Here is a 13,460-nt window from a genome sequence, read left to right as displayed (position 1 = left end):
TACGAGTTAAGTCGAGAATCTCTGAATGTAACAATATGTTAAAACCATGGGTTTGTTGAAATCGAACATTGAGTGTGGTTTATTGAAAATTTAACAGAACCTGTATTATGACATATATAGCAACTTACAAAGTATGTGATGGGCAATATCATTTTATCTTTATGATTTTTATATTGCAATAATGCATGTATATCTATTCGTATATTTATGTTTAGATACACTCGATTTACCATCTGATCAAGAGTTTGAGATCATTAAAGGAAACCTTTTCGAAATAGATATTTCAAATCAAAACAGTAAGTTAGTAATTTCAACAGATAAACAACAAAATACGAAAGATCATCCTTTGTAATTCTTAGATATTTTTTTTCTGTAAATTAATTGCATATTTCTTTGCTGTTAAGACGAATTTTCCGACTTAAAGCAGTTGGTCGAGTATCCCTGGGAATAAATCACCGAATAACTAGAGAAATTATCCCCTCATCGTTATTCCAAAGATTTTATTTGACAATGAAACATGATTCCTAAAGTTCGTTCAACATCAATGCAAGGAATCTATAATAATTAAGAATTCTTCTAAAAAATCAACCAGTAAATATGAATCGCAGTGTATTGAATTCCAATATTTTGCAAACAAGAAAAAAAATCATCAATATAAAAAAAGAAGATGTGGTATGATTGCCAATGAGACAACTATCAACGAGAGATCAAATGTCAATGTAAAACAATTCAAATGAGAAAACTAACGGAGTAATGTATGTACAAAAAAATGAAAGAAAAAGAAATATGTGACACATAAACAAACGACAACAACCGAAGTCCAGATATTCTCGTTAAGGTAAACGATGATTAGATAATACTTTTGTTTGGTTGCATTGAACGTTAAAAGGATATTTTGTGTTACATTTTTGATTTCAAGACTTGTAAATAAAACTATAAGGTTCCCAATTAAACAGAGTACTTATCTTTTAAAGTAAAGGCCTGTATAAAAGGCAGAAAGGAACAAATCATGTATGTAGAAAGAGATATTTGGAGTAATCTAACGCATCGTAAGTAAATCTGTAAAATTAGTAACAATATGACTTTCTTAAAAGTTTCTTAGAATCTAACTGAAGGAGATTATAGATTAAATGTCGTTGTTTTAAAGTTCTATTTGTCGATATTATCTGTTATTTATGTGCGGAAACATGGAATGACTTCTTAAAGTAAATTAAACTAAACTGAAATCAACTACATAATTTAAACTTAACTAAATTAAACAACATAAAGGAGATTCCAGAACGGCAGTCAAACTCATACATCGAAAATAAGCTGACAAGGCTATGGCTAAAATTGAAAAAGACAAACAGAAAAACAATAGTACACATGACACAGCATATTGAACTAAAGAATAAGCAACACAAACCCCACAAAAACCTGGGGGTGTTCTCAGTTTCTCCGGAAGGGTAAGCAGATCCTGCTCCGCATGTGGCATCCGTCGCGTTGCTCATGTTATAACAAATCCGGTAAATAGTATAATTCGGTAGGTAAACTATTTCTTTTCTGAATCATGTGCAAATTATACTCCATCTGGAGAAGATTGTATCGTTTTCTAAACATATCATCTTGTTTAAATTGTAAGAAAGTAGCGGATGCTCCAATTTGAACATGTTGAAGCGGAATCAAGTTCATACCTTGGACTTTTTTGTCGGCAGCTGTCAATTCACATATAATCGTGTTAGTCTGTAAACAATGTAGGTTTTTGAGGTCACGTGTGAAACTGATAATAAAGGTTAAACAAGTAAAAAAGAATGCCTTCAGGAATTTAGTCATTATTTGAAATTCCAGCATCATGTCAGTTTCTACAATTTTTGAATTTTTTGGGCATTCTATTGGTATGTGATTCAATATTAATTATCTCCTCTTATATGCATTGAGAATATTGTTTTAAAAAAGACAATAGCAGTATACCGCTGTTCAATAGTCATAAATCGATATCACTGAAACAAATCCTGGTCGCTAACCAATACGGACGGAACCACATCAACTATAAGAGGAAAGAAAACGGAACAACAGAAACACTGACCTACTACAAAAACAAACGCCTACGTCATTTTTTTTTTTATAACATGAATGGCTTTATATAAAAGTGAGTGGTGAGCGTTTGCTCCGTTTTTAAGGTATCATAATGCATGTAGAGCTTATTATGTCATTAATCAATATGCCATATCATTTCTCTTCCATGGAACAAGCTAAGAAATGTAAGGAAATAAATCAGCTTTCTTATATCAAAACTTATATTAGAAATTTCCTTTTTAGACGAATTAACAGAAATTAAGGCACTTTTACGTCAGACAAAGAAGGACCAATTCCCTAAAACAAAACTTGAAGAAATAGAAACTGGTGTTGACTTAATGCGAAAGCTCCACGAGACATGTTTGATAACTGAAGACGACTTTAGTTATTTAAAATCCATTCTGCACTTTTTGAAACGAGATGATCTAATAGTGAAGATAACCGCATTGGAATCACCAGGTTTTGTATTTCAGAAAGGTAGAGTATAAACGAGTCGTAGTTTATTAAGAAATTGTTCAATGGTATGGATTAGGGATGCTAGTAAAGTCTATTGTTATTAGCTAAGTTTTTGCTTGAACTCTGCTGATATGATATACTGTATATTGTCGAGTATGTTGTATATAAGAGTTATCTAAACCTGACATGGTTGTTATATTGTTTACCTTGACCGTTTTAAGTATTATCATAGAGCAATCACTGTTCACCTTTATTGATGATTAACTAACTACAATTAAGCATACCAATTCCATTATAATCACGTTTATATAACATTAACGGTATCAATGTGACTCCATTTTTTTATTTGGATTATTTATGAATTAGAGACAACAGTAGATCACTGATGTGCAAATCGCATAAATCTGAACATATTAAGGTGAAAAACCTGATAAATTGCATGAACACGAAGAGGGACAAAACCTAAGTCATCGGTGTAAGTGTCTCCTGTTAGAACCGGGATTCGGATATAATCGATACATTTACAGACCAAACGTTTTTTATTTTATTTTAAGATCTAAAGTCAAGAAAACTTTTCGTTAGTGAATCGAGACACATACATGTTTTTCGTAATCATTTTATGATTGTGTCTAGGGAACTTATAAAGGAGCATTTCAGTCTTTATTCGGAGTAACTGTGTCAGGAGCACAATAATAGTGTGAACATATACATACAAGTATTAAATGAAATATTATGTCATATGAAGGGTCAGAGGGTACAATTAGGTTCGTGTTGCTCAGTCTTTTGTTTTCTATCTTGGAATTGTGCACTGTAGTTTGTGTGTTTGTCTATTGGTATGCCTCTATATTAGCCCTGTCGTTTTTGGTTTGATGTCTACTGATGAGTTTGGATGTTCCCTTTTGTATCTTTCGACTTTTTGTACTGTAAAACAATAGAAAGTTGACAATTGATAAATTGAATGAATTACGTTTTTATAAAATACTAGCTTGAAGTTGTCCAATCTGTGCAATTATCAAGGGAAAAGCAAGCTATAACGAAGACTTTCTAGCTTCAGTACTATTTTAGTCTCAATATCAATGAAAAGTGTGTTATTGAGTGACGGGACATAATTAACATATCTAACATGGATTTAAAATAGTATGCAAGATGCTCTTGGTGTTCCTTTTTCCCTAGGATTTACTTAAACATATGAACACTAATGTGTACAGTAAGATTATTATTGGAAGCCACTGTGAATGAGATATTAACAATCGTTTCAAATATTTAATATATCATAGGCTTTTCTATCCAAGGGATTGATAGACGGGTGCTGATTTGGTAAAACTTTAAAGAAAAATTGGTTCTCTTTGCTCTTTAAACTTGTTTTTGTTTTTAACTTTTTTTTAATTCATTTTCTACTGATGATTCTGATGTAGACGAAACGTAAGGATGCTTATACGAGGGCGATGTTCCCAATATGATTAAATCATTTAAAACACTCAAGATATTTAATCCCCAGATATATATTGTTTAAGCCAGTTTAGCATGTTTATGGACATTGTAGGGAATTTGTGGTCTTCAGTGAATTTGATTCAAACTATTTTGTTTCAAATGCAACTGGCGTCTGGCCTTATTATTTATAATCTTTGTATACATGGTATATTTGATGATATTTATTTTAGGTTTAAGAATCACCTATTTTGACGCATGACATTAATAATGTTATTGTTTTTTTTATTATACTTCGTTTTTAGAATCATTGCCTGTTAAACAAATCGTGTTGCAATGTATTAGTACAGACCATGCTTTACGCAACAGCAACCATAAACCATTAGAGGATCTTTACTTAAAGTTTTTCCATTCAACTAGAATAATTGAAAATAATATTTCTGCTAAGACCAAAGAAATATTACAGACTGATTGTAGAACGAAGGAACTGACAACCACGTCTGAATCATGTCGTCAGAAGATGAAAAAATGTGCAAAAGAACGCATTCAAATTGAAGCTCAGATAAAAAAGTTGCATTCAGATGCAAATGATTTACAATCTAAAGAAACGTCTTTAAGACAGGAGCTAAGTTCACTCGATGTTGAGATTAAAAAAGAGAAGGAACTACATCAGCAACAGACGTCTGAACTAGATCTTTATAAAAGTGCGTTGGAAAAAGAATCAGCAATACTGGAAGAATTGGAAAGGAAAAAAAGAAGACATGCATTGGAAATTGAAAACATAAAACAGTCACAACAGAAAGAAGAAATCCAGAATAGGATATCCCGAGCAATAGAAATTTCGCATTATCCTCTTATTGGTATATTTTTCTCTTAGCTCCGTTTTGTAAGCAACTGTGTAAACTATATGAAATGTCTTATTAAGACCTTTTTTTCCTAAAATTTCTCTTGATGTTACTTATTACCGAAAACATTTAACTATGTAGCAAAAATTAAAAAGGTAAAAACGATAATCTTGAATGCGATACAAATTCTTGATTTGATGAAAAAGTCGTAAATTCCGGATCATTGGTATTTCAGTCGATCAATTTTAATATATAAAAAAAACTGGTTACTAGGAACTTGTGACTGTTTAAGAAATCCTTTGACTTTGTTGTTTCCGTTGTATAGAATCATCACTTTTTATAGAACATTTTCAGTTAGTTATACCTCTGACATTTTGCAATATAAAAAAAACATTATGCATTATCCACATATCACTGATTATTATTTGTCAGTTTAATTGAAATATTCCAATGTGCTTAAAGTTCCAATTATAGAATAGATAAGAATCAAAATTTCTTGTTTATTTCTAATTTTTTGCTGCAAGGGAAAAGTTAGAACCATTTACAAAATGTTTGTATTCTATTCATATAACCATCAATACAATTATTAAATTGATAAATGCAATTAGATGGATATTAAAATTTATAAGTCACACTTATATGAGTGGGTAATCAGACATTAAATGACAATAATGAAAACAACAGTACAAGATTAAAAAGCAAAATAAAGAAAAGAAACGTATGATGAAGAAAAAAAGAATATTAAAATCTAAAAAATGTATAAACTACCAGTTACAAAGTCTAACAATATGTTAAGGTCATCATGAGAGACTAGTTATACATATTTATTCTAGTTGATTATATAGTCTAAATTTCAATTTACAGAAAAAGATTGCCCCGGCGACGATGAGGACAAAACAGGTACGTTATCACAATAATGACCTTTAAATATAAATTAAACTTGATAAGTGTATACAATTGCATAATGGTATATTCTAAAAGAATTTTTAATAATGGAAGCCTCGCTGTGTTTGGCGTTCTGGTAATCAAAGCTATTAAATAAACGCTGACATAAGTTGAATTGGTGGGAGCCTCACGGTGACCGAGTATTCTAAGTGGTTCTAATACTGTACAACTGTCGTGTAAAAACTGAGGTTGTCGATCCCAGTACATGATAAGCGCATTCGGCTGCAATTTTAATCTTCAGTTTTCCTACCGAAGGTCTTTCCACCAAAAACTAATGACTTCCACGAAATAAGCAGCACGCTCAAGGGTGACTCGGGAATAGAAGTTTTGTCAATTGTGATCTTCTTGCAAACAACAGTAAACTTGAACGTCCGTTCGACAAGTTCGCAGTCAGGTCGTCCGGTCAGAATGGGGATGTTACATCGGATGCTTCATGTAGACATCGTGTCCACTTTCTGTCATTAAACACCCTTGCAACATCTCTTGTATTTGCTCGTTAGTGGCCGTCTGCAAAGACAAAATGTCTGTCCATATCCACTTAACCCCCTAGTGGCAGTCAAAATTTTTCCGACCTTCGTTCCGAATTTTATCCATTAAGGAACTTTCTAATTGTAAGTATTATACATTTGTTCACCATGTTTTGACCATGCATGAAAAATTTGTCACTTGACGTTAAGCAACCAACAATAAATCAATCGAAATAGTCAATAGCGCTGTTCGTGGCGTTATAAAACATTTAATCAATTAATCATACTGTAGGCTGTAATGTGACATATAGTAGTACTAATACCGTTGCCAATAATTTCTTTAGGCTATGTGATTTGATATTTGACGAATAGTTTTCTCATTGGAAATTGAAGTACAACAACTCGTTTTATAAAAAGATTGTGTGTGTGTAATATTGTGTTTTATTCATTATATTCAGCCAAAATGGTGAGCAGATATGAATCACACATATCTAGAGACGAAAGCAAACAAAAAGAAGTAGAAGCTGCACAATGCGCTTCCTCTGAAGAGGCTGAAGCTAGACCTCGTAAGTACAGTCTAACACATATAAATATGAAAGTTCTATGAATAAAACATTTATATTACGGAAAATTTGATAGTTCGTCCGTTCGACAAGTACGATGTCAGGTCGTCCGGTCAAAATGGGTAATTTAAATGCGATGCCTCATGTAGACAGAGTGTCACGCTCTCTGCCAGTAAACACTAATGCAACATCTCTTAGATTGGACCGTTACCAAGTCAGGAAAATTCCCTGTACCAAGTCAGGAAAATGGCCATTGTTGCATTATAGTTCGTTTCTGTGTGTTTTACATTTCGGTGTTGGGTCTCTGTTGTGTCGTAGTTCTCTTATATTTGATACATTTCCCTCAATTTTAGTTTGTAACCCGAATTTGTTTTTTCTCTATCGATTTATGACCTTTGAATATAAATTAAACTTGATAAGTGTATACAATTGCATAATGGTATATTCTAAAAGAATTTTTAATAATAGAAGCCTCGCTGTGTTTGGCGTTCTGGTAATCAAAGCTATTAAATAAACGTTGACAGAAGTTGAATTGGTGGGAGCCTCACGGTGACCGAGTGTTCTAAGTGGTTTTACTACTGTACAACTGTCGTTTAAAAACTGAGGTTGTCGATCCCAGTACATGATAAGCGCATTCGGCTGCAATTTTAATCTTCAGTTTTCCTATCGAAGGTCTTTCCACCAAAAACTAATGACTTCCACGAAATAAGCAGCACCCTCAAGGGTGACTCGGGAATAGAAGTTTTGTCAATTGTGATCTTCTTGCAAACGACAGTAAACTTGCACGTCTGTTCGACAAGTACGTACGCAGTCAGGTCGTCCGGTCAGAATGGGGATGTTACATCGGATGCTTCATGTATACATCGTATCACGCCTTCTGTCATTAAACACCCTTGCAACATCTCTTGTATTTGCGCGTTAGTGGCCGTCTGCAAAGACAAAATGTCTGTCCATATCCACTGAACCCCCTAGAGGCAGTCAAAATTTCTCCGACCTTATAAAATAATTTCTTTATGCTATGTGATTTGATATTTGACGGATATTTTTCTCATTGGAAATTGAAGTACAACAACTCGTTTTATAAAAAGATTGTGTATGTGTAATATTGTGTTTTATTCATTATATTCAGCCAAAATGGTGAGCAGATATGAATCAAACATATCTAGAGAAGAAAACAAACAAAAAGAAGTAGAAGCTGCACAATGCGCTTCCTCTGAAGAGGCTGAAGCTAGACCTCGTAAGTACAGTCTAACACATACAAATATGAAAGTTCTGTGAATAAAACATTCATATTACGGACAATTTGATAGTTCGTCCGTTCGACAAGTACGATGTCAGGTCGTCCGGTCAAAATGGGTATGAAATTGTCCAAATTATAATGGCATATTGTTATTCTAAACTGTTTCCAAAAATTGATCGCCCTGAAGATCATAAAAAACATTTTATTAAAATAAAGTATGTCAATAAAGGTTTTGATTTTGTAAATATTGCCGGTATTTTTAACGACCATTCTGTTAAAGACCAAATTCCTGGATATTTTGATAATACTGAACTCCCTCTCATTTGTTATATTTACAAGAAATCTACCCGAAAATATGTGTTTAATTATAGCCAATTGTGTAAAGATGTAAATATCACTGAAAATACACCTATGTCGTGTACGTAATTGCAGTAATTCAGAATACACCTATGGACCAATTTCCCATGTTATAACAGGAGACCTTAACATCGTTCGCGACCGAGAGTTAAAATCATTCCTCAGTAAAGGACCTAAATATCGTCCCCCGTCAACTATTAACTGGAATGAGTGTCGTAATATCATCAACGACTCACTCCGCGCCTACTGTTTGAAATGGGTAAAACGGGAAAAAGCTGACAAAAAATCTTTGGACTCTTTTTTTAATTCAGAAATGAAGATAGTTGATATTCGAATACAACATTTTAAAGAACATTTTACCCTCAACAAAAACTATAAAAACCCTATTTCGCGTATCAAAAATAAACTAACAGAACTAGCCAAGGAATTTGTCCCGGCTGATAAAGCTGCGAATAATATCATTATTGTTTGACGTAAATTTTATATAGAGGTTCTGCAAAAGGAAATCACGAATTCACCAACATTCCAACTGACTTCATTTTCAGAAAACGACATCTGTAACAAACATAAACTTTTAGCTACTTCTTTACAAGCAGAACCAAACACAATGAAAGTCCCAACTATGTACTGGCTTCCGAAGCTGCACAAAAAACCTTACAAATATAGATTTATTTCATCTTCCAGCCATTGTTCAACTACTAAATTGTCTGATTTACTTACTAGTACACTTGGTACAATAAAAAACCTGATAATAAATTGTTCAAATAAGGCCTTTGAAAATAGTGGAATTAATTACTTTTGGAGTGTCAAAAACTCGTTGGAAGTACTTGATAAATTGCATGCATATATTGGTGATTTTGAATCTGTTCAAAGTTTTGATTTTTCTACCCTATATACCACTTTGCCTCATATTCTTATTAAGAAAAAATTCACATCCCTAATTAACTGGGCATTTAAAAAGTCGGAATGCGAGTACATATGTTCAAACTCTTTTAGATCATTTTTTAGTAGCAATAAACAAAAGAACTATGTCAATTGGACATGCTTTGATACTATTTATGCACTTGAATTTTTACTTGATAACATTTTTGTTCGCTTTGGAGATTCCGTATATCGTCAAGTTATTGGAATTCCAATGGGGACTAACTGTGCACCACTTATTGCGGACCTGTTTTTGTATTGTTATGAGTTACAATTTATGACTAAAATTAGCAAAGACCCATCAAAACAACATTTGATACAAAAATTTAACAATACTTTTAGATATTTGGATGATATATTGGCTCTAAATAATGACGACTTCAGTATGTATACTAAAGAAATTTATCCTGTAGAACTTACTTTAAATAAAGCTAATGTTAACAATGACCACTGCCCTTTCCTCGATCTTGATATCTATATCATAAACGGGAAGCTTAATACAAAAATTTATGATAAAAGAGATGACTTTTCATTTCCTATTGTTAATTATCCATTTTTAGATGGTGACGTTCCCTTGTCACCATCTTATGGTGTTTATATATCTCAACTTGTACGATTCGCTCGTGTATGTAACAATGTATTAGATTTTAGCGAGAGAAATTTATGTATTACTGAAAAATTATTACACCAGGGTTTTCGATATCACAAACTGGTCAAAACATTTACTAAATTTTATCACCGGTATAAGGAGATAATTCGTAAATATAACTCAACATGCAGACATCTTATACGTTCAGGTATTTCACATCCAAAATTTTATGGAAATATTCTTTATAAAGCACAAAAATGTCAGTATTCTCCTCAGAAACTAACAAAACCTTTAAATAGACTTATTAAAAGGGGATATAGTTACGATACTGTTGTCAGGTCATTAAAGATTGCATATTTTGGCTTTAACATTGATTCACTGATAGGGTCTTTGCATCGGAACTAAACACATTTATTTCTAAAAAAACAGTTGTTGGCATGACACGGGTTATGTTCTTCTCATATATTTTATGATAGTATGATACTAAACCCCTAACGGGAGGGATTGTACCTGATATTCATATGATGAAGACATAATCTTTCAATCAGTTTAATTGAGGTCTGGAGCTGGCATGTCAGTTAACTGCTAGTAGTCTGTTGTTATTTATGTATTATTGTCATTTTATTTATTTTCTTTTGTTACATCTTTTGACATCAGACTCGGACTTCTGTTGAACTGAATTTTAATGTGCGTATTGTTATTCTTTTACTTTTCTACATTGGCTAGAGGTATAGGGGGGGGGGGTTGAGATCTCATAAACATGTTTAACCCCGCCGCAATTTTGCGCCTGTCCCAAGTCAGGAGCCTCTGGCCTTTGTTAGTCTTGTATGATTTTAAATTTTAGTTTCTTGTGTATAATTCGGAGTTTAGTATGACGTCCATTATCACTGTACTATTATGCATATTTTAGGGGCCAGCTGAAGGACACCTACGGGTGCGGGAATTCTCGCTACATTGAAGACCCATTGGTTGACTTCGGCTGTTGTTTGCTCTATGGTCGGGTGGTTGTCGCTTTGACATATTCACCATTTCCTTTCTCAATTTTATGTTAAATTCGATGCCTCATGTAGACAGAGTGTCACGCTCTCTGCCAGTAAACACTAATGCAACATCTCTTAGATTGGACCGTTACCAAGTCAGGAAAATTCCCTGTACCAAGTCAGGAAAATGGCCATTGTTGCATTATAGTTCGTTTCTGTGTGTTTTACATTTCGGTGTTGGGTCTCTGTTGTGTCGTAGTTCTCTTATATTTGATACATTTCCCTCAATTTTAGTTTGTAACCCGAATTTGTTTTTTCTCTATCGATTTATGAATTTTGTACAGCGGTATACTACTGTTGCCTTTATTAAATAGTTATCACATGTACCAGGATTATAATTTGCGACACCAGAGAGACATTTCGTCTACACAAAACGCACCAGTGACGCACAGATCATTTAACATTGGAATAATTCAAAATGAAAACTGATGTACTGGATTTAAACAAATGCTAACGCATCATGTTTTAATTCAAATTATTTCACAAAACACCCCTTATTCGACTCTTTCGTGCTAAAACGTTGAAATGAAACATTTTGAAATTCCAAAACGACCATAAAGAAATGACATCATTAAAAAAGATATGAAAACAACGACTGGATCGTAGAGTTGGTCTATCTCACCGTTTTCTTATCAAAATCTTTCAAATTATTTTGTACAATATTGAGATCGTTGCTTAACTTAACAGCACCTGATGTTTAACCTGGATCTTTTGTTGCCACTGTTGTTTTGTACAATGTGTTTTCGTCACCTTATTTTGTCCATATATTGTTTTCATCTCTTTAACTATATAATTACAGCTTTTTTTTTAATATATTGGAACATATTCGTACATCTGTGATACACATTTTTATCTCGACCATCCCGCTCCTGATGAAAAATTCTTCATAGTCGACGATTACATGATACAAATACTCTTTGGTCAATCCCATATATACATAATTTTTATAAACCAACTTATGATTGCGTATACTTTTAGTCGCCTTTTTAAATTATGCGACAACTAATGTGTTTTGATTTAGTATTCATATTTTATGGAATGAGAAGATCAAAATTATATTATTCGCGACATTTCTGTTCTTTTTTATACTCGTGAAAGTTGATAAATAAAACACCTTTGGGATTATAATTTGGATTATTATATGAAAAAGTTATTTGATAAAATAAAATCCAATCAATATCTTAAGCATAAGTCAAGGAATTTTTGGTTAATTTTGAAAATAAAAAAGTTCATATCGTTTGATAGTTTGATTTAGAGTGTATAAAATTCAATATAAAACATGTTATTATTTTTATAGTTAAAACAGGTTTTATTCGTGTAGATTTTTTTTATAAAGAAAACTGTGGTATATATAAAATATGGTAATTAGTACACATTATATAAAGCCTTGACAATTTTCATGTATAGTTACTATGCTTTCAACTTGTTCTTTGGCATTTAGATATTAAGCTTTCATAAAGAAGGTCAATCGATGAAAACGCTTCGTACGCTCAAAATGTATAAAATATTGTTTTCATTTTTTGTAATGAACTAATTAGACAAATAATATGAAATATGTAAATTATTCCAACAATTATTTCAGTTTCACTTGAGGTAAATGTTGATCCGATGATACTCGTGATGGCAGCTGAAGAGAATAAAGACGAATTAGAATCATTCAAGGCTGATGTTTTACTGGCAGTTCCGCAAAGTGTTACAAGAAGCAGCATACAAGAAATAGTTATTGAAAGCTTCATCGATGAGCAATTTCTCAGTAAAACTGACAAACAAATACAAAAGGCAGTGTTACTATTGATTCTGGTGTCTGGTGGATTTGAAAAACGTTGCTGGCCTGATATCTCCAAAATGAAAACCCTTATTGCTGCATTATATGATCAGCAACCATTAGTTGTCCCCGTTATTATCAAAGCTAACGTCAAGCCTCCAATAGGACTAAATTCAGCTCACTCTCTGAGTTTTTATAGACGTGATAGTCATTATAAGGAAGCACTTTCAAAGCTTCTTGGACAGCTCAAAAAATAGATTTTTTAATTGTTTTGTTAGGTAATGTATTTTGTTCAATTTTTACAACTTAATCTCATTAATTTCTTCCATTAGATCTCCACAATAACTTTCTGTTCACAACTGGGCGACTTTCTATACAACAACATTTTATGAAAGGTCACAAAATATGAAAGTACCTAATGTTGTCATGTTATAACAGTAGCTATCGATAAATGAATGTTGCGTACCACAGTTATGTTTCTCCAACAATTGTTTATGTAGTTTCAAATAACCATATCTTTGTAAAGAATTAAAATATTAATTTGAAAGTAATCAAAAAAAGGGTTTCTGTTATGATTTTCTAATGATATACGAATATTCCGGATAAGACCATTTTTAATTCTTTCATATCAATAAATCACAAGAAGCTTTTGAAGTTGTGTCGTTGAGCTGCTGTCTCATTAACATAAATCCTTCATCTCATCTACAAAAAAAAAATGTTGTAAATAACTTATTGAAAGTTGTATTCAATAAAATGGCACATAATGAAATATGATGTACATTTGATAAT

The 13,460-nt window shown here is 32.5% G+C and overlaps 1 protein-coding gene across 1 annotated transcript in view; it reads left to right on the top strand.

The window, feature by feature from the left end:
* The window catches only part of LOC139502413 (uncharacterized protein MCAP_0864-like), an 87,946-nt gene extending 74,869 nt beyond the window's left edge, over nt 1-13,077 (top strand). The window contains exons 3-10 of the mRNA XM_071291864.1: nt 216-296; nt 975-1,049; nt 2,299-2,532; nt 4,245-4,799; nt 5,649-5,684; nt 6,655-6,762; nt 7,889-7,996; nt 12,489-13,077. Of these exons, the coding sequence (XP_071147965.1) occupies nt 216-296; nt 975-1,049; nt 2,299-2,532; nt 4,245-4,799; nt 5,649-5,684; nt 6,655-6,762; nt 7,889-7,996; nt 12,489-12,928 (1,637 nt within the window). The 3' untranslated portion in view covers nt 12,929-13,077. The remainder of the gene's footprint in view (nt 1-215; nt 297-974; nt 1,050-2,298; nt 2,533-4,244; nt 4,800-5,648; nt 5,685-6,654; nt 6,763-7,888; nt 7,997-12,488) is intronic.
* Nucleotides 13,078-13,460: the final 383 nt, after the last annotated feature.

Source organism: Mytilus edulis, chromosome 14 (genome assembly GCF_963676685.1).
Source record: "Mytilus edulis chromosome 14, xbMytEdul2.2, whole genome shotgun sequence".
NCBI lineage: Eukaryota > Metazoa > Mollusca > Bivalvia > Mytilida > Mytilidae > Mytilus > Mytilus edulis.
This window is presented reverse-complemented; position numbering and strand designations above follow the sequence as displayed.